This window comes from Neoarius graeffei, chromosome 13, assembly GCF_027579695.1.
Source record: "Neoarius graeffei isolate fNeoGra1 chromosome 13, fNeoGra1.pri, whole genome shotgun sequence".
Lineage (NCBI taxonomy): Eukaryota > Metazoa > Chordata > Actinopteri > Siluriformes > Ariidae > Neoarius > Neoarius graeffei.
Window position 1 is genome coordinate 82485453 of NC_083581.1, and position 26531 is coordinate 82511983.

General features: G+C 43.5%; 1 protein-coding gene across 1 annotated transcript in view; it reads right to left on the reverse strand.

Moving 5' to 3' along the window:
* LOC132895973 (dynein regulatory complex subunit 2-like) overlaps positions 1-26531 on the reverse strand; it is a 47402-nt gene that overhangs the window by 17877 nt on the left and 2994 nt on the right. Inside the window, 1 exon segment of the mRNA XM_060936703.1 lies at positions 25828-25896. Within this exon segment, the coding sequence (XP_060792686.1) occupies positions 25828-25896 (69 nt within the window).

The window sequence follows — 26531 nt, forward strand, 5'->3', positions numbered from 1 at the left end:
CAAGAGCCCTCTCCCCAATCCGAAGGCGCAGAGAGGCGACCCTCTCGTTCACTGGGGTAAACTCCAACACATGGCGGCTGAGCTGGGGAGCTATAAGGAAGCCCACACCAGCCCGCCGCCGCTCACCACGGGCGACTCCAGAGAAGTGGAAAGTCCAGCCCCTCTCGAGGAGCTGGGTTCCAGAGCCCAAGCTGTGCGTGGAGGTGAGCCCGACTATCTCTAGCCGGTACCTCTCAACCTCCCGCACAAGCTCAGGCTCCTTCCCCCCCAGCGAAGTGACATTCCATGTCCCAACAGCCAGCCGCTGTGTCCGGGGATCAGGTCGTCGAGGCCCCTGCCTTCGACTGCCACCCAATCCACACTGCACCAAACCCCTACTGCTACCTCTGTGGGTGGTGAACCCACAGGAGGTCGGGCCCACGTCACCTCTTCGGGCTGAGCCCGGCCGGGCCCCATGGGCAAAGGCCCGGCCACCAAGCGCTCGCATACGAGCCCCAACCCCGGGCCTGGCTCCAGGGTGGGGCCCCGGCTGCGTCCTACCGGGCGACGTCACGGTCCTGGATTTTTTCTCCATAGGGGTTTTTTGGTGAACTGCTCTTGGTCTGGCCTGTCACCTAGGACCTGTCTGCCTTGGGAAACCCTAACAGGGGCATAATGCCCCCGACAACATAGCTCCTAGGATCATTCAAGCACACAAACCCCTCCACCACAATAAGGTGGCAGTTCTAGGAGGGGATCTCCACTTTTGCCAGGGTTTTTAGAAAGAATCATTTTCAGAGGAAAAAACTCCGTTTGTGTATAAACGAAAGGTACAAACGAAGGCAAAGGTCTGCGTTTTTAAAAATACCCGGGTATCAGGGGTGTAGTGGTAAAAAAAGAGGTGGGCAAACTATAAATTTTGGGATCGGGGGACCACGACGTTGTAAGGGCCAATTCATAGTCGACGCAAGCATGACGCAAGGATGCTACGATGCGTATTGTATGAAACAACTTTTCTGACACATAGGAGTGTGTGTGTGTGTGTGTGTGCATGACAGTGCATGTGTGTGTGTGTGTGTGTGTATATGACAGAGTGTTTGTGAATGTGCATGTACTTGTGTGTGTGAGTGCATGTATGTATGTGTGTGTGTGAGACAAGGGTTCCCTGAGGTCTCTACTCTATATCATTCATAAAACAAGATACACAATAAGTATGTTTGAGGTTTATTAAATCTTCTCATCTCATCTCATTATCTGTAGCCGCTTTATCCTGTTCTACAGGGTCGCAGGCGAGCTGGAGCCTATCCCAGCTGACTACGGGCGAAAGGCGGGGTTCACCCTGGACAAGTCGCCAGGTCATCACAGGGCTGACACATAGACACAGACAACCATTCACACTCACATTCACACCTACGCTCAATTTAGAGTCACCAGTTAACCTAACCTGCATGTCTTTGGACTGTGGGGGAAACCGGAGCACCCGGAGGAAACCCACGCGGACACGGGGAGAACATGCAAACTCCACACAGAAAGGCCCTCGCCGGCCACGGGGCTCGAACCCAGGACCTTCTTGCTGTGAGGCGACAGCGCTAACCACTACACCACCGTGCCGCCCGTTTATTAAATCTTAATAAAGAGAAAAATAATGTCAGTGTGAAAGAATGGCAAATTACACATACCAACAGTAGGCCATATGAAATCCATAAGCTGACAGATATATCACAGCAGTAGACCTTGCACTAGAAGAATGTTAACTTTTGTATGTGTGTGTATGAAAGTGTGTGTGTGTGAGTGTGAATGTGCATGTGTTTACTTGTGTGCATGTGTGAGTGAGTCCAAGCATGTGTGTGTGTGTGTGTGTGTGTGACACCAAGTAGAGTGGTGTTTATGAAATCTAAATAATCAATAAAGAGAGAAAAATAAAGACTGTGTGTAAGAATGGCAAATTACACATACTTTCAGTCCAGATGTGTGGATGGCATCTGATGCTTTCTGATACTGTCTCAGTTTCCTCTGCCTCCATTTCGTCTGTCTCTGCATCTTCTCTGTCTGATTCTCCTCCCTCATTTTCTCTTCCTTCTGTTCCGTCCCGTCTATCTGTTTTTCTTCCCTCATTTTCTCCTCTCTCTGTTTCTCCCTCAGTTTCCTCTATCAAAGTTTCTCTTAAAGGCCTATCTGATTCTCCATCCATTTTCCTTCTCTCTTTTCCTCCCTTAGATTGGGCAGAAATACTTGTCCACATGATTGGTGTACTTAGCCGTTTTAATTTAATTTTACAGATAGTGGTGGAGAGACAGACAGTGTTGCGGGGCCAGGAGAAACAGCAGGAGGAGAGACAGAAGGAGGAGAGAGTGAGAGGAGGAAAATAGGGCAAAGAGAGGATCCTCCTCACTCGGTGACTCGGTTCTCATCGTTCATGCCTAGAAGCCGTTCAAAAGAATCGGTTCGTTCGCAAACGTCCCAACACTACAACCCGGCCAGGAGCAGCACTCTTCACACACACTCCTGATCATTCACAGCTGAGTGATGCCACGAATAAAAGTCAGAATTAAACAGTTGTAGATGTGCAAATATTAAGGTAAGACGAGCTTGTTATTTATTTGTTTATTTAATACAGCTAGTTTTGTTCTAAGTTCCTTATGGCGTAAAATAACGTTCTCCGGATTTGTTGCTGCTGAAATTCTACTGAAAATGAAATTAGGACTGAAATTAAAATTAGTAAAACGTATGGAATATTTTAAGGTGAATTTCTTTTACTGTTTTTTTTTTTAAATGGGTGTAATATTTTTAAAACGTAGTTAACAGCCTCCAGTGACCCACACCAACATGCCTCAATGACACCTTAGATGAGCTGGTCATCAGAATTCTGATCCAGGAGAGGATAAATATCTGATACTCCCTATTAGTCAGACAGAACTGAGGAAGCCTTTCGGACGAGAGGTGAAACGTTTTCAAGAATCTTCAAGCAAGTCCAGTTGCCCATTTCTACCACCCACAGTTTACTATGACCTGGATGATTGAGAATCTTAAGACACCCTTCCTCTTTTCTTCAGTGGTCATGTTAATATTTACAGTTTACAACCAGTGAAACAGTGGACGATTTCTATCACAGCTGAGGTTTTGTAACTTTTTTTTTCTTTTTTTATGTTTTAAACTAATTGAGGAATAATTAATGCTGTTTTTATCTTAAATGAAGTAATGCACTGAATATTTACAGTTTTAAAACACTTAATGAAAGGTATTATTTTTGAGTATCGAATAAAAAGCTGACAAGCAATTAAAGACTGAAACGACATGCAAACACTGAAGTCTTTAGTTAAAGTTCACACCAACAGAAAGAAGGAGTTATGGTCTCTGTGCTGTTGGTTGTGGCATGGCTTTTAGTATCAGAAGGGCTGATTTTGTTTTTCGAAAAAACTGCTCATCTCCTGAGCTTTTCACACATAATAGTCTCTAGAGTGAATAATAATAATAATAATAATAATAATAATAATGTTTGTTTATATATATATATATATATATATATATATATATATATATATAAACCTCCTAAGGCCCAAGCTGTTTTTTTTTACATGCATTTTTTATTTCTCTTTGCTATTTGGGCTTATTAGAACCTGATTAGAATAAAAACTAAGCATCATCTTTTGATAAGATGTACTTTTAGAGAAAAAGTATGTCCACATGTGGATTCTTGTTCCAAATTTCCATAAAGTGCTGTCCACGCATGTGACCGCTAAGCCCTAGGAGGATATATATATATATATATATATATATATATATATATATATATATATATATATATATATATATATATTAGGGTTGGGCGGTATCCAAATTTTGATACCTTTAAACCGTCTCTGTGTTTTCCCGGGGTATACGGTATTACCGAGAAAAAAATAATATTTTGTTTCGGCCTACTGTGTAACGTGCGCCTATGCCTCAAATGTACTATTTAAAAGCAGCATAGCGAATTGTGTGCATTGTGGTATGGATTAAGCAGCAAAGCGAATTTTGTGCATTGATGAATGGATTAAGAGATATTTCAAAGCATCACGCAACTCTTCCTTCATCTTGAAAATAGCATTCAACTGTCGTTTACACATGTCTGCGTTGAAACGCATTTGCAGCACTATTTCACCTACTCCATCAAAAAAAAGTACACGATGAGCAGGATCATACCCTTTCAAGCATGGGAAATAAAAAAAAGAAAAAGAATCAACCAACACCCAAGTCCGTTTAGACTGCGCGATAAACCATATTCTTCAGCGCAAATGAGGCGAACCTAATTCAAATGCGTGATAGCTGCACAAGGCAAAATCATATGGGCCCACATCATGCCATGGCGGGGAAATTAATCATCAAATGGCCTTACCTTGCTTAAAACGTTGTCTTGATCACATAACTCCTTACAATTATTCCACTTAAATCCATACGGTTTAACACACCCAACAAAGATAGCAAGCGCATTGCTAATTCCCACCAGAAACCGAACAGTTTACGCTACGGTGTTTTCTTCCGTTTCTTCAGTAGATGACATTTCAAACGTTTATTACCCACATCCCAAATGTCATACGTTATATTATTTTACCTTGTTGTTACTCATGTAACCTACTCAAAACACAACTCATTGGAGAGATCTCGTGGAAGTGGAGTACCCCAGGCTATGGTGTGCCTTAGGGGACATATTAGATTTTTTTCGATTTTGCGCGGTCATTTACATTATTGCTGGCTCTTCCTTTTCGTTTGGTTTGAAACCAAAATGCTGCCACACTGCCGATGTTGTATTTTTTTTTGCCACTAACTCGTTATCTTGACTTGCCATCTTTCAACCGCGGTCTCAGTCTCTCTTTTTTTTTTGATAGGACAGTATAGAGAGACAGGAAATGAGCGGGGGAGAGAGAGACGGGAATCGGGAAATAACCTTGGGTCGGAATCGAACCCGGGTCCTCGGATTTATGGTACGGTGCCTTAGCCATCTGAGCCATGACACCCCCGGTCTCAGTCTCTTGCGAAGCTTTCTGTCAGACTCCAAAATGTCACGCAGGGTTGCCATGGTAACGACATAAACAACCCTGCACGCGATGAAAACTTCTTTAGGAAATTGATAGAATTAGTGAAAATACGATCACGCAGTTTTCGGGATGATCTTCAATTTATTATTTTATATTATGACCTCATGTACTCCATATTTATTTAGATATTATATATATTTTTAAAATGACGGTAATGAGACCGATACCGTTGGTACTTTTGGATACCTCGGGATACCTTCTTACCGTAATACCGCCCAACCCTAATATATATATATATATATATATATATATACACACACCTGGAGCCCCCGACGAATATAGACCTGGAGCCCCCGACGAATACCGAAGCTGAGTTGCCAAGTACCTTCAGAAGATCTACTAGTAGATGTGAATGCTGCTCTGAAGACAATCTCCACAAGAACCATCACTGAGACCAACAAGCTGATACACAGTACAGCAACAGTAATCATGGAGATGCTTGGACACAAGGTGGGCTCGGGACATAACAAACAGTATCCACCATGGAAGAGATGATTAGAGGCCAAGATAAAGGCAGCACGGAGAGAAGTTAGCCAGCTAGCTGAACTACAGAAAGGGAACATGGTGAATAAAGGGGCACCCAGGAAGTACAACTCACTCTCCATACCAGAGGCACTCGAAACTGCCAAACAGCGACTAACAGCTCTGGCCACCCGGTTGAAGAGATACACCAAGGAGGGAGAGGCCAGGAGAATAAACAAGCTGTTCTCCACTGAACCAGCCAAGGTGTACTCTCAGTGGCAGGGGAACAACAACCGGTCAGACCCACCAAGAGCTGAGGTGGAAAAATACTGGAAAGACATATGGGAAAGAACGGCATCACACAACACCGATGCCCAATGGTTAGTGGACCTAAGAGCTGACCACAGCAACCTCCCAGAACAAGAACCAGTAACCATCTCAATGGCAGACATCCAAGAAAGAGTGTCAAAGATGAAGAGCTGGACAGCACCAGGCCCCGATATGATCCATACGTACTGGCTGAAGAAGCTAACTGCACTCCATGAACGCCTAGCAGCACAGATGAACCAGCTGCTGAGGGATGGAACCCACCCAGAATGGCTAACCCAAGGCAGGACAGTCCTAATCATGAAGGACCCCCAGAAGGGACCCATCCCATCCAACTACCGGCCAATTACCTGTCTCTGCACAACATGGAAGGCCCTGTCAGGCATCATTGCAGCAAAAATGAGTAAGCATGTGGCTCAATACATGAGCGAGGCACAGAAAGGGATTGGCAGTAACACCAGAGGAGCCAAGCACCAGCTACTGGTTGATAGAACAGTCGCCCGAGACTGTAAGAAGAGACAGACCAACCTGTGCACTGCCTGGATTGACTACAAGAAAGCCTACGACTCAATGCCACACACATGGATACTGGAATGTCTGGAACTGTATAAGATCAACAGGAACCTAAGGACCTTCATCCAGAACTCAATGGAAATGTGGAAGACAACCCTAGAGGCCAACTCAAAACCCATTGCCCAAGTCAACATCAAGTGCGGCATATACCAAGGAGATGCGCTATCACCACTGCTGTTCTGCATAGGCCTGAACCCCCTCAGTCAGATCATCACGAAGAGCGGCTACGGGTACCGATTCCGTAGTGGGGCAACAATCAGCCACCTGCTCTACATGGATGACATCAAGCTGTATGCCAGGAATGAGCGAGAAATAGACTCGCTGATCCACACCACCTGGATCTACAGCGATGACATAGGGATGTCATTCGGATTGGACAAGTGTGGCCGGATGGTCTCAAAGAGAGGCAAGATGATCCGGACTGAGGGGATTGACCTACCAGAGGGCAACATAGGTGATATCCAAGACAGCTACAAGTACCTTGGCATCCCACAGGCTAATGGAAACCATGAAGAAGCCACAAGGAAGTCAACCACAGCCAAATACCTCCAGAGAGTAAGGCAGGTCCTGAAAAGTCAGCTGAATGGTAAGAACAAGGTCGGAGCCATCAACATGTACGCACTACCAGTCATCAGATACCCCGCTGGCATCATAAACTGGCCAAAGGAGGAGATAGAAGCCACAGATATCAAGACTAGAAAGCTCCTCACCATGCATGGAGGGTTCCACCCCAAGTCCAGCGCCCTGAGACTATACACTAAGCGGAAAGAGGGAGGCAGAGGGCTAGTGAGCATCAAGACCATGGTCCAGGATGAAACATCGAAAATCCGAGAATACATCAGAAAGATGGCCCCAAAGGATGAACTGCTAAGTGAATGTCTCAGGCAGCAGAACCCTGATGAGAGTGCAGAGGAGGAGGAGGAACAGACAACCTGGAGAGACAAACCCCTACATGGTATGTACCACCGTCAGATAGAGGAAGTGGCTGATATCAAGAAATCCTACCAGTGGCTGGATAATGCAGGACTGACAGACAGCACAGAGGCACTAATCATGGCAGCACAAGAACAGGCCATAAGCACAAGAGCCATAGAGGCCAGGATCTACCAGAGTAGATCAGACCCAAGATGCAGACTGTGCAAAGAAGCCCCTGAAACAGTCCAGCACATAGTAGCAGGGTGTAAGATGCTAGCTGGATCAGCGTACATGGAGAGGCACAACCAAGTGGCTGGGATAGTATACAGGAACATCTGCAACCAGTATGGAATAGAAGTACCCAAGTCCCAATGGGCCATACCACAGAAGGTGGCTGAGAACAACAGGGCCAAGGTTCTGTGGGACTTCAGCTTCCAGACTGACAAACAGATCCTGGCTAACCAACCGGACATAGTGGTGATGGACAAAGAGCAGAAGAGGGTGGTGGTGATAGATGTGGCGATCCCAGCTGACGCCAACATCAGGAAGAAGGAACATGAGAAACTTGAGAAGTATCAAGGGTTGAAAGAGCAGCTGGAACGGATGTGGAAGGTCAAGGGTTGCGTGGTCCCCGTGGTAGTGGGGGCACTTGGGGCAGTAACCCCCAAACTGGGAGAGTGGCTCCAGCAAATCCCAGGAACAACATCTGAAGCCTCAGTCCAGAAGAGCGCAGTCCTAGGAACATCGAAGATACTGCGCAGAACCCTCAAATTCCCAGGCCTCTGGTAGAGGACCCGAGCTTGAGGATGACATGGATACCTTCAAAGAATGTCAAAGTGGCCTAATAAAATATTCTGGCCATAAACATTTACACGACCGTTAAGTTCAGAATTGATATCCACCCACAACCGGTAAAACGAGGTAAGATACTGTACACTTATCCACTTTTTAACAGGAACAACTGTACACATGCTCATTTTTCATTTCTCTTATCAGCCTGGAAGCAGCACCATGCATAAGATCACGTACAGGTCAAAGTCTTCAGTTAATGGTCACAAAGTGTGGTTTCTGTGACGTTGGTTGTGGCATGGTCGGTGTCAAAGGCTGATTTTGTTTTTCAGAAACTGCTCACTTGTTGAGGTTTTCGCACACAATAATCTCTAGAGTTAGTTAGTAAGTAAATAAATAAAGGCAAGAAGCCCAGGGCCCTGTACTACGAACGGAGGTTAACCTACCCAGAAGTAACCCAGGGTTCCCCCGCTAAACCGGGGTTGACAAAACCTGGTTATCTTGTTTGGGGTTAAACGGTACTACGATGCCAGTTATGAAGTTGATTTGTTGAACCTGGTTTAACCTAATCAGGGTTAATGCGCGTTCACGTTAAAGGGGAGGTTATCAGCGCAAATCACCACTGTTCACAATGGCACGGTCGCCGTACTTCACGGAGGAAGAATGCGCTGTCATAATGCAAAGCTACGAGGAGTTCAAAACAACATTAAGAGCAAAATCTAACACAGCGGCTGCCAATAAGGAGCGGCAAGCATGTTGGCAACGAATTGCCGATCGGGTAAATGCGCAAGTACATTCTCCCTTCTACATGTTCCAGAACAGAAGTATAGGATGAGAGAAAGCTTCATGATCAATCACAAGTCACAGAAAATGGTCCTTCGACGTGGCCCCAGTCATATATAGCTTGTTTAATGTCCGAAAAATCCTGAATAAAATTTGGTATGGTAAATTCATGGAGTCGCCTACTTAAGCTGATCTGTGCACAGAGTCACATGAATTAGGATGACTGACTGTTCAGTCCCTTTGGTGTATGTCCTGTGAACATTTCAGAGGCAACAGCAGCCAAACGCACCTGGCAACAGGTGAAAATGAAATATAAAAACATCATTCATAATGGGGTGTGTGTGTGTGTGTCGTTCTTTTTCTGTACTGTGTTTCAGATGAAAAAGCTTTTGCCCAAGGACAAGAAGTAGGCTAAACAGCATTTGCCTTTTATTTATTCAAGTTTTATCTGTTTGCCTAATAGTTCAAATTGTTTTGTATATAGTTTATAATGTAGTTGTGTGATATTAATGATAATATTGTGGGAAATCTACTTTGCACGGACGTTCATTTAATTTATTCTATCGTCATTTTGTTTGTTCTATTTTTGTGTATTTTATTTATTTATCTGTTTGTCTAGTTGTATCTATTTTTCTAATAATATATTTTTTGCATTAATTGTTTTTTCCTATTAAAATAATCTTGTGTTCTTGTTATAACTTTATCTATTTATCTGACTGTTTAGTTGTATCTATTTTTGTTACAATTTCAATATTTTTAATATAAGGTTTTTTCTATTAAAATGTTCTTGTGTTATATTTATTGTAGTTGTATCTATTTTATATCTCAGACTTAAATATTTTTGTAAAACAAGTGTTTTTCTATAAAATATTATTGCGTTCTTGATAACTATGTTCTTGAGTGGGTTCTTTTTTTTTTTTTTACAGAAAAGCCGTTCTGCATGGACATTCATTGAAGCCCTCATTGTTTTTTAATGGTTATTTATGAGCGTTTAGGGGTTACAATAATGTAAGTCTAGGTTGCTTTATATAAAAGGTATGTCCAGAAATATTGTCACTGTCTAAGCAGAGGGATCTGGCTTCTTTAGACGCTGTCTTCTAAAAACTGAATAAATATTTAAAAAGAGCCAAATGAGCCAGTCTTTTGAACGGCTCTTTTCAAAGAACGGATCACAAAGATGCGGATCCCATCAAAGAGCCATAAATCCCATCTCTAATCTGTGCTCCAATATCGCACGGGCCATCCAGGTACGCTGGCATTGTCTCTAGAGGAAATGTCGGTGGAGAGATGGTGTTTAAAAAGGGTGTGGTTAATCGGAAACCTCGGGTTAACCAAGAACATAACCTGAGACGAGCAGGTTTGAGATGCAGCGTAAGTTGCCATGGCAGCATACCTCGGTTTGAACATAGCCAACTTTCGTAGTATGGGTTAATCGGGAAGTTACGCTGCACGTGATCAAGTTACTCTCGAAGTTACCCTGGTAAGCCAGAAAACCCGCTTCGTAGTACAGGGCCCAGATCTGATACTGGTAAAGAAAGAAAGAAAGAAAGCACTGCCTCTTAATTGACATCGCAATACCAGGAGATGACAGGGTTATGGAGAAGGAATATAAAGCAGTTTTGGGAAATAAATAAAGTGGTTATTCCAATTATTGTTGGAGCCCTTAGTATGGTTACAAACAAGAGCTAAAATTGGATTTCAAAGATTGGTGTTGGGCAGCACAGTGGTGTAGTGGTTAGCTCTGTCGCCTCACAGCAAGAAGGTTCTGGGTTCGAGCCCCGTGGCCGGCGAGGGCCTTTCTGTGTGGAGTTTGCATGTTCTCCCTGTGTCCGCGTGGGTTTCCTCCGGGTGCTCCGGTTTCCCCCACAGTCCAAAGACATGCAGGTTAGGTTAACTGGTGACTCTAAATTGAGCGTAGGTGTGAATGTGAGTGTGAATGGTTGTCTGTGTCTATGTGTCAGCCCTGTGATGACCTGGCGACTTGTCCAGGGTGAACCCCGCCTTTCGCCCGTAGTCAGCTGGGATAGGCTCCAGCTTGCCTGCGACCCTGTAGAACAGGATAAAGCGGCTAGAGATAATGAGATGAGAATGAGATTGATGTTGAAATTTGAACTGAGTTGCTGCAAAAGACTGCACTCTTGGGAACAGCCAGAATTTTGAGAAGAGTGCTACAAATGTAGTAAGGAGTGTGAACTGCACAACCCTTGGTCATTTGTTATGACCTGCTCCTGTATGTTAATTTTGACAACAAAAGATCAGTCTGAATTTGAAGCATAATAAGTGTTGCCAGGCAAAACAAATGTCGCCCGGTCGCACTTATGATGAATATGAAGGAAGATATCGCGAAAAAACGATTTTGACCTTTTTGGTGACCTTGATTTTGACCTTGTGTGTGAACATACTTGGCCAATAAACATGGTTCTGATTCTCTGCTGCTTTCAGCCAATCGGAACATACTGTACTGCTTACTGCTCTCAGCCAATCAGAACACACCGTACTGCATGATTGTTGCACTCTTGTATTCTCACAGCACGATGACATAGTGGGTACTGCCTCTATATGAAGCCGTAGCCACAAAGACCTTGACTGGATGACCCCCCAAATTTTGGAAGTTCTGTTTGAGACCAATGCCCACCTATCCTGAAAGTTCCATGAAGGTTGGTCCAGCTGTTTTTCTGTAACATCATTAACAAAAACAAACAAAGAAACCCCACCAAAAACAATACCTCGCCCCCTGGTGGACTCCATCCCGGGTGAGGTAATAAAGTTTATTGTCCACAGAAATCTTTCTTTCAGTTTACACTGTTTGTAATGATGTAGAGGGACCTTTGACGGAGTGTGTCTGTGTCTGGAAACGCTTTGTTGATTAGCGAGGTCAAAGGAAAATGATCAGACCTGAGTTTCCCCAAAAGCATTGCAGCACAATGGTCATTGTTAAATGGTAGAGTGAACAGTACAATGAATGCTCTCTGTCCTAGTTAAGATGCTCTTAGCATTAAGAGGCTTTACCCTTCACAAAACATTGAACCTTGAGGTGGACGGGCTACAACAGCAGAAGACTAACATGGGTTCCACTCCTATCATCCATGAAGAAGAATCTGAAGCAGTCATGGACACAGACTCACCCAAACCAGACAGTTGAAGATTGGGTGGGTGGGGGGAGGAAATCAACTGGTCTTTCTCCTGTTTTCAAGTGAATCTGTGCCCATGATATCATCAGATTCTTGTTCCTGGCTGATAGGAGTGGAACTCATGGTGGTCTTCTGCTCTTGTAACCCACCCCCCTCATGGTTTGATGTATTGTGCCTTATGAGATGTTTCTACTCACTGTGGTTGTAAAGAGCGATTATTTGAGTTATGACTTCCTGTCAACTCAGACCAGTCTCCTCTGATCATTCTCACTACCAGGGTCTGCAGGTATTTCAGCCTGCACATTCTCTGCACGTAAGCTTTTTGTTTGTTTGCACCATTGTGTATAATTTCTAGGGACTGTCCTGCAAAATTCCCAGGAGATCGTCAGTTTCTGAAATGCTCAAACCAGCCATTCTAATACCAACATCCATGTCACAATCAAAGTAACAGGGATCACAATTTTTCTTCAATTCTGATTTTTGATGTGAACATTAGCTGAAGTTCTTGACCTGTACCTGCATGATTTGTATCACATGATATTTGCACTGCTGCCACTTGATTGGATAACCGCATAAACGAGCAGGTGTGAAGGTGTTCCCAGGCTTGTAGTCCTCGAGTCTGACTCGTGCCCTAATTTTATGTATTCATGACTTGCCTTGGACTTGAGCACTGATGACTCAGACTTGTGCATTAACTGCATTTGGACTCATAAATTGAAGATGAGGACTCTGATTTTTTTCGTTTTTTTGTAACATGCCTTAATAATTTGGAAACCCACGCAGACACGGGGAGAACATGCAAACTCCACACAGAAAGGCCCCCATCAGCCACTGGGCTCGAACCCAGAACCTTCTTGCTATGAGGCGACAGTGCTAACCACTCCACCACCGTTGCCGCCCAACTGTACATGATGATATAAACTGTATACTAAAACATTAACAGTATTTTATGAGTTCTGGGACAAACACAGGACAGACTTTATGACTACACCAGCAATTCTTATGTACAAATTCTCTTGTAAATTATTAACTAATGGTTAAAATATCTGAAACGAATGTATAATTAGGGCCCGAGCCCTATGGGCGAAGGCCCTATTGTTCTTGTAAGAGTTCACTATTATTAGGGCCCGAGCCCTATGGGCGAAGGCCCTATTGTTCTTGTAAGAGTTCACTATTATTATTTATTCTTCTTCCGTCTTCTTCTTCTTCTTCTTCTTCTTCTTCTTCCGTCTTCTTCTTCTTCTTTATTTTTCTCCGCTGTTGGGCCATTTTCGGGGCGCTTGCCATGGGCGAAAACGCACGAAATTTGGCACCAGTTCCGAGAATTGCCACCGCTACTCAGAACCAGAAGCCCAAACTTGGCCGGGGCTCCGGGCCTCTATAGCGCCCCCTAAGTCGTTGTGATTTTGGCCTCCCGCATTAAGGTGCCTGGGTGCCATGTAGTTTGTAGTAGTGGCATGCCATTTGGTACACATATGTATCTCACTAAGCCGGACAAAAATGTAATGCCAATGCATTAGCCACGCCCAACAGGAAGTGAGGTAATTTCACTTTTGTGCGAAATGCATGGCCACGAAGACGGCGCAACTCCTCCTAGACCGTTCATGGGAATGTCACCAAAATTGATACACATCATCTACAGACATGGCTGACAAAAGTTACTAAATACGTTTCACGTTGGATAAACCGTTCAGAAGTTATACGTCAATCAATTTTCGATGCAAAATTTTACATGCTTAAAAATTCATAACAAATCTTCTGATTGCTCAAAACTGCTCATACTTCACACGCAAATCACTCATTGGGCTTCTGACATGTTACCCAATTTCTGTGATATTTCGCCACTGGGGGCGCTATTTTTGGGCAAAAATTCCAATCTTTCCTCAAATTTGGTCAAACTTCACGGTCACCCTCTTACTACCTCCCATGTCATGTATACCACATTTTGGAAATTTTCGTCCATGGGGGGCGCTGTTTTTGGCCGACACACTTGCTCCAAAACGGGTTTTTGGTAAATAATTCCATAATGCTTTTCCTTTACACCACTACCTTGTGACAGTACGTTGCTCTTGTAGACACTTATTTTTCCAACTCATAATCGCTCATGTACAGCATAGCGCCACCTACTGACATGGGAAAAACCAAAAAATTTATTCTTCAAAAATCTATATCTCATCTTCTATTTACTCAATTGTCATCAAACTTCATACCCAAACTCTTCATAGCTCACCTGACATCTACACCAAATTTTGTGCACTTTCGCCCCTGGGGGTTCTGGTTATGGCAAAAATGATATTGCAGCTTCTGATCTGTCAAACTTGCCAAGCAAACTCTTTACAAGACCCTTATTGGGGCGCTTGCCATGGTCGACTACGCACGAAATTTGGCTCCTTTTTCTTAGACTGCCACCGCTACTGAGAACCAGAAGCCCAGATCCAGGCGGGCCTCAGGGCCTCTATAGCGCCCCCTCACTCGTTGTGATTTTGGCCTCCCGCATTAAGGTGCCTGGTTGCCATGTAGTTTGTAGTAGTGGCATGCCATTTGGTACGCATATGTATCTCACTAAGCCGGACAAAAATGTAATGCCAATGCATTAGCCACGCCCAACAGGAAGTGAGGTAATTTCACTTTTGTGCGAAATGCTTGGCCACGTACACGGCGCAACTCCTCCTAGACCGTTCATAGGAATGTCACCAAAATTGAGACACATGATCTACAGACATGGCTGACAAAAGTTTCTAAATACGTTTCACGTAGGATAAACCGTTCAGAAGTTATACGTCAATCAATTTTCACTGCAAAATTTTACATGCTTAAAATTCATAACATATCTTCTAATTGCTCAAAACTGCTCATACTTCACACGCATATCACTCATTGGGCTTCTGACATGTTACCCAATTTCTGTGATATTTCGCCACTGGGGGCGCTATTTTTGGGCAAAAAATCCAATCTTTCCTCAAATTTGGTCAAACTTCACGGCCACCCTCTTACTACCTCCCATGTCATGTATACCACATTTTGGGAATTTTCGTCCATGGGGGGCGCTGTTTTTGGCCGACGCAATTGCTCCAACACGGGTTTTTGGTTAATAATTCCATTATGCTTTTCCTTCACACCACTACCTTGTGGTAATGTCTCTTGCCGAAGAAGCTGTGGAAGGTATTTCGCGGGGACGCATGCCCCCGCCCCCCTTGGCCGCTGGCGCGAGGGCCCGTCGAGGCCGCTTGCGGCTTTAATTAGGGCCCGAGCCCTATAGGGCGAAGGCCCTATTGTTCTTGTAAGAGTTCACTATTATTATTCTTCTTTATTTTTCTCCGCTGTTGGGCCATTTTCGGGGCGCTTGCCATGGGCGAAAACGCGCGAAATTTGGCGCCACTTCCGAGAATTGCCACCGCTACTCAGAACCAAAAGCCCACACTTGGCCGGGGCTCAGGGCCTCTATAGCGCCCCCTAAGTCGCTGTGATTTTGGCATCCCGCATTAAGGTGCCTGGTTGCCATTTAGTTTGTAGTAGTGGCATGCCATTTGGTATGCATATGTATCTCACTAACCCGGACAAAAATGTAATGCCAATGCATTAGCCACGCCCAACAGGAAGTGAGGTAATTTCACTTTTGTGTGAAATGCATGGCCACGAAGATGGCGCAACTCCTCCTAGACCGTTCATAGGAATGTCACCAAAATTGATACACATCATCTACAGACATTGCTGACAAAAGGTACTAAATACGTTTCACGTAGGATAAACCGTTCAGACGTTATACGTCAATCAATTTTCACTTCAAAATTTTACATGCTAAAAAATTCATAACAAATCTTCTAATTGCTCAACACTGCTCATACTTCACACCCTAATCACTCATTGGGCTTCTGACATGTTACCCAATTTCTGTGATATTTCGCCACTGGGGGCGCTATTTTTGGGCAAAAAATCCAATCTTTCCTCAAATTTGGTCAAACTTCACAGCCAGCCTCTTACTACCTCCCATGTCATGTATACCACATTTTGGGAATTTTCGTCCATGGGGGGCGCTGTTTTTGGCCGACGCAATTTCTTCAAAACGGGTTTTTGGTCAATAATTCCATAATGCTTTTCCTTCACACCACTACCTTGTGATAGTGCGTTGCTGTTGTGGACCCTTATTTTTCCATCTCATAATCACTCATGTACAGCATAGCGCCACCTACTGACATGGGAAAAACCAAAAAATTTATTCTTCAAAAATCTATATCTCATCTTCTGTTTACTCAATTGTCATCAAACTTCATACACAAACTCTTCATAGCTCACCTGACATATACGCCAAATTTTGTGCACTTTCGCCCCTGGGGGTGCTGGTTATGGCAGAAATGATATTGCAGCTTCTGATTTGTCAAACTTGGCAAGCAAACTCTTTACAAGACCCTTTTTGGGGCGCTTGCCATGGTCGACATCGCACGAAATTTGGCTCCTTTTTCTTAGACTCCCACCGCTACTGAGAACCAGAAGCCCAGATCCAGGCGGGCCTCAGGGCCTCTTTAGCGCCCCCTAACTCATTGTGATTTTGGCCTCCCGCATTAAGGTGCCTGGTTGCCATGTAGTTTGTAGTAGTGGCATGCCATTTGGTACGCATATGTATCTCACTAAGCCGGACAAAAATGTAATGCCTATGCATTAGCCACGCCCTACAGGAAGTGAGGTAATTTCACTTTTGTGCGAAATGCATGGCCACGAAGACGGCGCAACTCCTCCTAGACCGTTCATAGGAATGTCACCAAAATTGATACACATCATCTACAGACAGGGCTGACAAAAGTTCCTAAATACGTTTCACGTAGAATAAACCGTTCAGAAGTTATACGTCAATCAATTTTCAATGCAAAATTTTGCATGCTTAAAAATTCATAACATATCTTCAAATTGCTCAAAACTGCTCATACTTCACACGCTAATCACTCATTGGGCTTCTGACATGTTACCCAATTTCTGTGATTTTTCGCCACTGGGGGCGCTATTTTTGGGCAAAAAATCCAATCTTTCCTCAAATTTGGTCAAACTTCACGGCCACCCTCTTACTACCTCCCATGTCATGGACACCACATTTTGGGAATTTTCGTCCATGGGGGGCGCTGTTTTTGGCCAACGCAATTGCTCCGAAACAGGTTTTTGGTAAATAATTCCATAACGCTTCTCCTTCACACCACTACCTTGTGATAGTACGTTGCTGTTGTAGACACTTATTTTTCCAACTCATAATCGCTCATGTGCAGCATAGCGCCACCTACTGACATGGGAGAAACCAAAACATTTATTCTTCAAAAATCAATATCTCATCTTCTATTTTCTCAATCTTGATCAAACTTGATACGCACACTCTTAACAGGTCACCTGACATATGTGCCAAATTTTGTGAACTTTTGCCACTGGGGGCGCTGTTTTCAGGCAACAATTTATATCTCGGCTTCTGATTGGTCAAACTTGATCAAACTTTACAAAACAACTCTTCATACGTCCCTTGACATGTATACCAAATTTGGTGAACTTTCACCACTGGGGGCGCTCATTGCGCTGTAGCAGTTGCAGGAGAGGTGTTTACAATCATGAGGCACCAGGAGTATGTTGTTTTGGTTGCCTTAAACACACATGACTTGTGGGGGATGGGTAGGCAGTCGGGAGCAAGTGTTGTAGCGTTACATACAGACTAATAGATGTCTAACAGAAGACAATCCTATGTAGCTATAGCTTGGTGACTGATGAGGTAAATACATTAATTTGGTTGGGAAGCCATGGCATAAAATGTTCTGTCCATGACAACATCTCAGCGCACCGTGTACTCTGTGTCCAATTCTGTGCTTTGTCACCATTGTGGGAGTAATGTCTCTTGCCAAAGAAGCTGTGGAAGGTATTTCGCGGGGACGCATGCCCCCGCCCCCCTTGGCCGCTGGCGCGAGGGCCCGTCGAGGCCGCTTGCGGCTTTAATTATTCTTCCATCTTCTTCTTTATTTTTCTCCGCTGTTGGGCCATTTTCGGGGCTCTTGCCATGGGCGAAAACGCACGAAATTTGGCACCAGTTCCGAGAATTGCCACCGCTACTCAGACCCAAAAGCCCAAACTTGGCCGGGGCTCAGGGCCTCTATAGCGCCCCCTAAGTCGTTGTGATTTTGGTCTCCCGCATTAAGGTGCCTGGTTGCCATGTAGTTTGTAGTAGTGGCATGCCATTTGGTACGCATATGTATCTCACTAAGCCGGACAAAAATGTAATGCCAATGCATTAGCCACGCCCAACAGGAAGTGAGGTAATTTCACTTTTGTGCGAAATGCATGGCCACGAAGACGGCGCAACTCCTCCTAGACCGTTCATAGGAATGTCACCAAAATTGATACACATCATCTACAGACATGGCTGAGAAAAGTTACTAAATACGTTTCACGTAGGATTAACCGTTCAGAAGCTATACGTCAATCAATTTTCGATGCAAAATTTTACATGCTTAAAAATTCATAACAAATCTTCTGATTGCTCAAAACTGCTCATACTTCACACACAAATCACTCATTGGGCTTCTGACATGTTACCCAATTTCTGTGATATTTCACCACTGGGGCCGCTATTTTTGGGCAAAAAATCCAATCTTTCCTCAAATTTGGTCAAACTTCACGGCCACCCTCTTACTACCTCCCATGTCATGTCTACCACATTTTGGGAATTTTCGTCCATGGGGGGTGCTGTTTTTGGCCGTCGCAACTGCTCCAAAACGGGTTTTTGGTAAATTATTCCATAATGCTTTTCCTTCACACCACTACCTTGTGATAGTGCGTTGCTGTTGTAGACACTTACTTTTCCAACTCATAATCGCTCATGTACAGCATAGCGCCACCTACTGACATGGGAAAAACCAAAAAACTTATTCTTCAAAAATCTATATCTCATCTTCTATTTACTCAATTGTCATCAAACTTCATACGCAAACTCTTCATAGCTCACCTGACATGTACGCCAAATTTTGTGCACTTTCGCCCCTGGGGGTGCTGGTTATGGCAGAAATGATATTGCAGCTTCTGATTTGTCAGACTTGGCAAGCAAACTCTATACAAGACCCTTATTGGGGCGCTTGCCATGGTCGACAACGCACGAAATTTGGCTCCTTTTTCTTAGACTGCCACTGCTACTGAGAACCAGAAGCCCAGATCCAGGCGGGCCTCAGGGCCTCTATAGCGCCCCCTAACTCGTTGTGATTTTGGCCTCCCGCATTAAGGTGCCTGGTTGCCATGCAGTTTGTAGTAGTGGCTTGCCATTTGGTACACATATGTATCTCACTAAGCCGGACAAAAATGTAATGCCAATCCATTAGCCACGCCCAACAGGAAGTGAGGTAATTTCACTTTTGTGCGAAATGCATGGCCTCGAAGACGGCGCAACTCCTCCTAGACCGTTCATAGGAATGTCACCAAAATTGATACACATCATCTACAGACATGGCTGACAAAAGGTACTAAATACGTTTCATGTAGCGTAAACCGTTCAGAAGTTATACGTCAATCAATTTTCAATGCAAAATTTTACATGCTTAAAAATTCATAACAAATCTTCTAATTGCTCAAAACTGCTCATACTTCACAGGCAAATCACTCATTGGGCTTCTGACATGTTACCCAAATTCTGTGATATTTCGCCACTGGGGGCGCTATTTTTGGGCAAAAAATCCAATCTTTCCTCAAATTTGGTCAAACTTCACGGCCACCCTCTTCCTCCCTCCCATGTCATGTATACCACATTTTGGGAATTTTCGTCCATGGGGGGGGCGCTGTTTTTGGCCGATGCAATTGCTCCAAAACGGGTTTTTGGTAAATAATTCCATAATGCTTTTCCTTCACACCACTACCTTGTGATAGTGCGTTGCTGTTGTAGACACTTATTTCTCCAACTCATAATCGCTCATGTACAGCATAGCGCCACCTACTGACATGGGAAAAACCTAAAAATTTATTCTTCAAAAATCTATATCTCATCTTCTATTTACTCAATTGTCATCAAACTTCATACGCAAACTCTTCATAGCTCACCTGACATGTACGCCAAATTTTCTGCACTTTCGCCCCTGGGGGTGCTGGTTATGGCAAAAATGATATTGCAGCTTCTGATTTGTCAAACTTGGCAAGCAAACTCTTTACAAGACCCTTATTGGGGCGCTTGCCATGGTCGACAACGCACGAAATTTGGCTCCTTTTTCTTAGACTGCCACCGCTACTGAGAACCAGAAGCCCAGATCCAGGCGGGCCTCAGGGCCTCTATAGCGCCCCCCGAGCACCGTACAGTGCGAGACCCTATTGTTGCCATGTGTCCAATTCTGTGCTTTGTCGCCATTGTGGGAGTAATGTCTCTTGCCGAAGAAGCTGTGGAAGGTCTTTCGCGGGGACGCATGCCCCCGCCCCCCTTGGCCGCTGGCGCGAGGGCCCGTCGAGGCCGCTAGCGGCTTTAATTTTTTTTTTCTTTTGCTCATTGAAAAATATTGAGTCTATAGGAAAGAAAATAATATAACAGTTATTCCATGAAATCGAGTCGTACATGAGCTGATAGCCACCAACGAGGTGCATAGCGCTGAGTTGGCTATAATCCATGTATGACGAGATTGAGTAGAATAACTGTTTTATTCTATCCACATTCACTGGATTTTGAGAAACGGAGGATTTTTATTATTTGCAAATTTGATAACTTTTTTTATACAAAACATCCAACAAAAATAATTTCCGCTTAGAATGTAAACAAACCGGCGAAATGACTGTTGCAATTTGTGAAAAATGCTAAAATAATAATTCTTGAAAATAAAAAGATACGTTATTGCCATCAAATACTTTTATTCCATATTTTGTTGCTTTTTTTTTTTGTATTTTTTGAGGTTTTGTTTTCAAGTAGAGTTTTTATTTTGTCCTTGGTTGGTTCAGCAACACGCTCTGTCATTTTGTTTTTCTGTACTCACAGTATATAAGCTGATAGCCTAGTATTAGAGTAGCCGATCAGAGTGTGCGATTTGCTCATATCCAGTGAATGTGGATAGAATAAAATATGATATCCCTGACATGGGAGGTGTTCTTGGATGCATACATCATCCCAACTTTAGATGGAAGTCTTTACACGTAGCCAATCAGCATCACACATTGGCTAGTTAGAGGAAAGCTGGAGAACACGTTAGGATCAGATCCTCAAGTACACACAGAACACAGATGAGATCATAAAAATACAACCATCAAAAGCAAATCGGTGTGATTTGTTCTCCATGCTGTTGTGTAGCTAGCTAAAGTTAGTTAGGTAAGATCTTGTTAGCCACCAGATCTGTGAAGGGCAACACAAGTTATGAAAACATTCTTTGGGTAGCATGAAACTCCAGAATGGCTTCCAATCCCCAAATCCTGATCCTGCAGCTTTAAATATTCGACAGATTTAAAAACATTCAGCATTTTCTTCATATGTTTTAATGCCTATTAGTATAAATATGTTGATTTATTATAGGAAATCGCTGGCGCTGATTAGTCAAGAGATTCGGACTCTGTGGTTGGTTGAAGAGAGCAACTGGACTTGCTTGAAGATTCTTGAAAACGTTTCGCCTCTCATCCTAAAGGCATCCTCAGTTCTGTCTGACTAATAGGGAGTATCCAGTATTTATCCTCTCATGGATCATCATAGAATCCAAATCAGACTGCCGATGGCTGCATTGTAGGTGGCTGGTAAAAGATGTCATAGACACCCACCTCTGTTCAATGATGGTCGTTCCAGGTTGACAAAAATGAACGATCCTCTCTGGCTAAGATGTCTGCCAGTTTTCTGGAAGTCCTCTCATACTCCCGCACCAGTCGAAGGGAACTCATCCCAAAGTGCATAGAAACATATCTGTGACGAATCTCAGTCATCCAGGTACATAGTAATCTGTGGTTGGTTGAAGAGAGCAACTGGACTTGCTTGAAGATTCTTGAAAACGTTTCGCCTCTCATCCTAAAGGCATCCTCAGTTCTGTCTGACTAATAGGGAGTATCCAGTATTTATCCTCTCATGGATCATCATAGAATCCGAATCAGAATGCTGATGGCTGTATTGTAGCTGCATGGCTTCGACTGGTGCGGGAGTATGAGAGGACTTCTAGAAAACTGGCAGACATCTTGGCCAGAGAGGATCGTTCATTTTTATCAACCTGGAACGACCATCATTGAACAGAGGTGGGTGTCTATGACATGTTTTATCAGCCACCTACAATGCAGCCATCAGCATTGTGATTCGGATTCTATGATGATCCATGAGAGGATAAATACTGGATACTCCCTATTAGTCAGACAGAACTGAGGAAGCCTTTCGGATGAGAGGCGAAACGTTTTCAAGAATCTTCAAGCAAGTCCAGTTGCTCTCTTCTACCAACCACAGATTACTATGTACCTGGATGACTGAGATTCGTCACAGATAAGAGATTTGGACTGTTTCTCAATAATCCCCTTGAGCGACTCAGCAAAATGGCGGCCAATCGCTTCGTCACCGTAAGTGAGAAAGAATTACATATGATGAAAGAAAATGCTGTTCCTTAAAAGCACTAAAGATGCTTTGAAGTTTGGTTTAAAACTATTCAAAGGTAAGGTGGGATGGTGATTTATTTTATCCGTTTCAAAACAAAGTATTTTATGTGATAAAATAAGTGACGGCATAGATAAGTGACAAGTCTGCGTCACACCGTTAGTATATTTACATGCTGCTTTTGAAGTTTGAAATAAATTATTTTTTTGTGGCTACTGCCTCATAGAGGCTGTAACCACTATGTCATTTTGTTGTAAGAATGAGTGTAACAATCACGCACTGTGCATGCGCATACAGATGTTCCTATTAAAATGGCCGGTGAGTGTATACAACTCGGTTCACTGTTCGAAATAAATGGACTAGACTAAAGAAATCGCTTTCAGACATACAGTATTTATGCTTATTACCAAGGGAAAGTGCATTCCTATTTTAAAATATACTCCAGGTCGTCCCCCTTTCCTTGCCTTCTTCGGCCAGTGGTCCCATGTGATTGTAGATGTGACGCACTTCGGAGTTGTTACAGGAAGTTGTCAAAAAGAGTATTGAGACCACTGAGCTCTAGCGCCGGGCCTTTTCCGGGAAATAAGAGTTTGGGTCATGGCGACAGCTTGTGTATGTCAGCCTCGGTTCGGAGGTTTCATTTTTGAAAACTGTAAGAGGTAAGAGTAGAATAATATAAAGTACAGACACTTGGTATATTTTTTTTATTTCTGTGATTTGTTCATTTTTGGATTAGGCTTCATTTTTGTGGCCACTGCCTCATAGGCTAACCCTGTGTCCGAAATCGCTTCCTACTCACTATATAGTGGGGACGCTATTTTGTAGTGCTGTCCGAAACCTTAGTGAGGATTATTTACACCCTATATAGTGCACTCAAGGTATCCCACAATGCATCATGAAAAGTAGCGTACAATGGTGGTCACTAACCAAAGCAATATATCCCATCATGCATTGCGGTCACGCTGAAAGAAATCAAACTAAAAGTCTCATTTGATTTAATAAAAGGCAGCGGCAAAGAAGAAATTATTCAGCCTTGATTAAAAAAAAAAAACTGAAAGATGCAGGTACAGTGGGGCAAAAAAGTATTTAGTCAGTCACCAATTGTGCAAGTTCTCCCACTTAAAAAGATGAGGCCTGTAATTTTCATCATAGGTACACTTCAACTATGAGGGACAGAATAAGAGAAAAAATCCAGAAAATCACATTGTCTGATTTTTAAATAATTTATTTGCAAATTATGGTGGAAAATAAGTATTTGGTCAATAACAAAAGTTCATCTCAATACTTTGTTATATACCCTTTGTTGGCAATGACAGAGGTCAAACGTTTTCTGTAAGTCTTCACAAGGTTTTCACACACTGTTGCTGGTATTTTGGCCCATTCCTCCATGCAGATCTCTAGAGCAGTGATGTTTTGGGGCTGTTGCTGGGCAACACGGACTTTCAACTCCCTCCAAAGATTTTCTATGGGGTTGAGATCTGGAGACTGGCTAGGCCACTCCAGGACCTTGAAATGCTTCTTACGAAGCCACTCCTTCATTGCCCGGGCGGTGTGTTTGGGATCATTGTCATGCTGAAAGACCCAGCCACGTTTCATCTTCAATGCCCTTGGTGATGGAAGGAGGTTTTCACTCAAAATCTCACGATACATGGCCCCATTCATTCTTTCCTTTACACGGATCAGTCGTCCTGGTCCCTTTGCAGAAAAACAGCCCCAAAGCATGATGTTTCCACCCCCATGCTTCACAGTAGGTATGGTGTTCTTTGGATGCAACTTAGCATTCTTTCTCCTCCAAACATGACAAGTTGAGTTTTTACCAAAAAGTTCTATTTTGGTTTCATCTGACCATATGACATTCTCCCAATCCTCTTCTGGATCATCCAAATGCTCTCTAGCAAACTTCAGACGGGCCCGGACATGTACTGGCTTAAGCAGGGGGACACGTCTGGCACTGCAGGATTTGAGTCCCTGGTGGCGTAGTGTGTTACTGATGGTAGCCTTTGTTACTTTGGTCCCAGCTCTCTGCAGGTCATTTACTAGGTTCCCCCCGTGTGGTTCTGGGATTTTTGCTCATCGTTCTTGTGATCATTTTGACCTCACGGGGTGAGATCTTGCGTGTAGCCCCAGATCGAGGGAGATTATCAGTGGTCTTGTATGTCTTCCATTTTCTAATAATTGCTCCCACAGTTGATTTCTTCACACCAAGCTGCTTACCTATTGCAGATTCAGTCTTCCCAGCCTGGTGCAGGTCTACAATTTTGTTTCTGGTGTCCTTTGACAGTTCTTTGGTCTTGGCCATAGTGGAGTTTAGAGCGTGACTGTTTGAGGTTGTGGACAGGTGTCTTTTATACTGATAACAAGTTCAAACAGGTGCCATTAATACAGGTAACGAGTGGAGGACAGAGGCGCCTCTTAAGGAAGAAGTTACAGGTCTGTGAGAGCCAGAAATCTTGCTTGTTTATAGGTGACCAAATACTTATTTTACCGAGGAATTTACCAATTAATTCATTAAAAATCCTACAATGTGATTTCCTGGATTCTTTCCCCCCATTCTGTCTCTCATGGTTGAAGTGTACCTATGATGAAAATTACAGGCCTCTCTCATCTTTTTAAGTGGGAGAACTTGCACAATTGGTGGCTGACTAAATACTTTTTTGCCCCACTGTACTTTGTATTTATGAATGTAGGAAATACGCTTCGAATAATATGGATTTATCACAAAAATACATGCATGTGTTTATTATTTTGAAAACCCACCAGCCGACTGAGCTGGCACGTTTTAATTGTGCAACAGTAATGATGTAAATACCAGCGCGACGGACTAGTGTCCGAAAGCGTTTTCATTTTATCAATGAGTTCACTATTTCTTCCTCTATATAGTAATTCCCTATATAGGGAGTAGTGAATGAGTGAGCCATTTTGGACACAGGTGTGTGTGTGTGTGTGTGTGTGTGTGTGTGTGTGTGTGTGTACACACACACACTGTATGGACACGGCATCAGAAAACAATTTTATTTATAAGCAGTAGCCACATGTACCCATTTTTTAGGGTACCTATTTTTTATATGATTTAAAAAATGTTTTTTAATAATCACCTGTGTATTTATACTAAAACAATTATCTACCTCAGGCTCAGTGCAGATCAGTGAATAATAACCTTGACTTCATGACGGTTATTATTCACCGATATTCACTTCATCTGTGAATAATTGTTAATTATTTTAGATTTAGGCACACTTTAAAAACAGTGACAAACTCTGCCTTTGTGTCGTTCTTCACCAAGAGTCTCTGGGGTGGAGAGGAAAGGCGGGATGGAGCGGAAAGGCTACATGGGTGGAGAGCACAAATGAGGGAAACACAGACAATTAAGCGGGGGGGTTCCTTTTTTATTTTTCACCCAGTGTTGCTCAAGGCTGCGGTGCTTTAGTGTCTCACAGCGCTGAGCTAATTGCCAAAATGTGATCCCACTGCAACCCAAAAAACTTCTGCCATAGTTCCTCATATGCATATATTTCATAATGACCGTTATTTCATAATAATTTTAAGGACTCGTGACTTGACTTGGACTTGAGCACTGATGATTCGGACTCGTAAGTTGGAGACGAGGACTCTGATTTTTTCTTTATTTTTTTGTAACATGCCATAATAATTTGGCATAAGATATTTATCTCATCTCATCTCATTATCTCTAGCCGCTTTATCCTTCTACAGGGTCGCAGGCAAGCTGGAGCCTATCCCAGCTGACTACGGGCGAAAGGCGGGGTACACCCTGGACAAGTCGCCAGGTCATCACAGGGCTGACACATAGACACAGACAACCATTCACACTCACATTCACACCTACGCTCAATTTAGAGTCACCAGTTAACCTAACCTGCATGTCTTTGGACTGTGGGGGAAACCGGAGCACCCGGAGGAAACCCACGCGGACACGGCGAGAACATGCAAACTCCACACAGA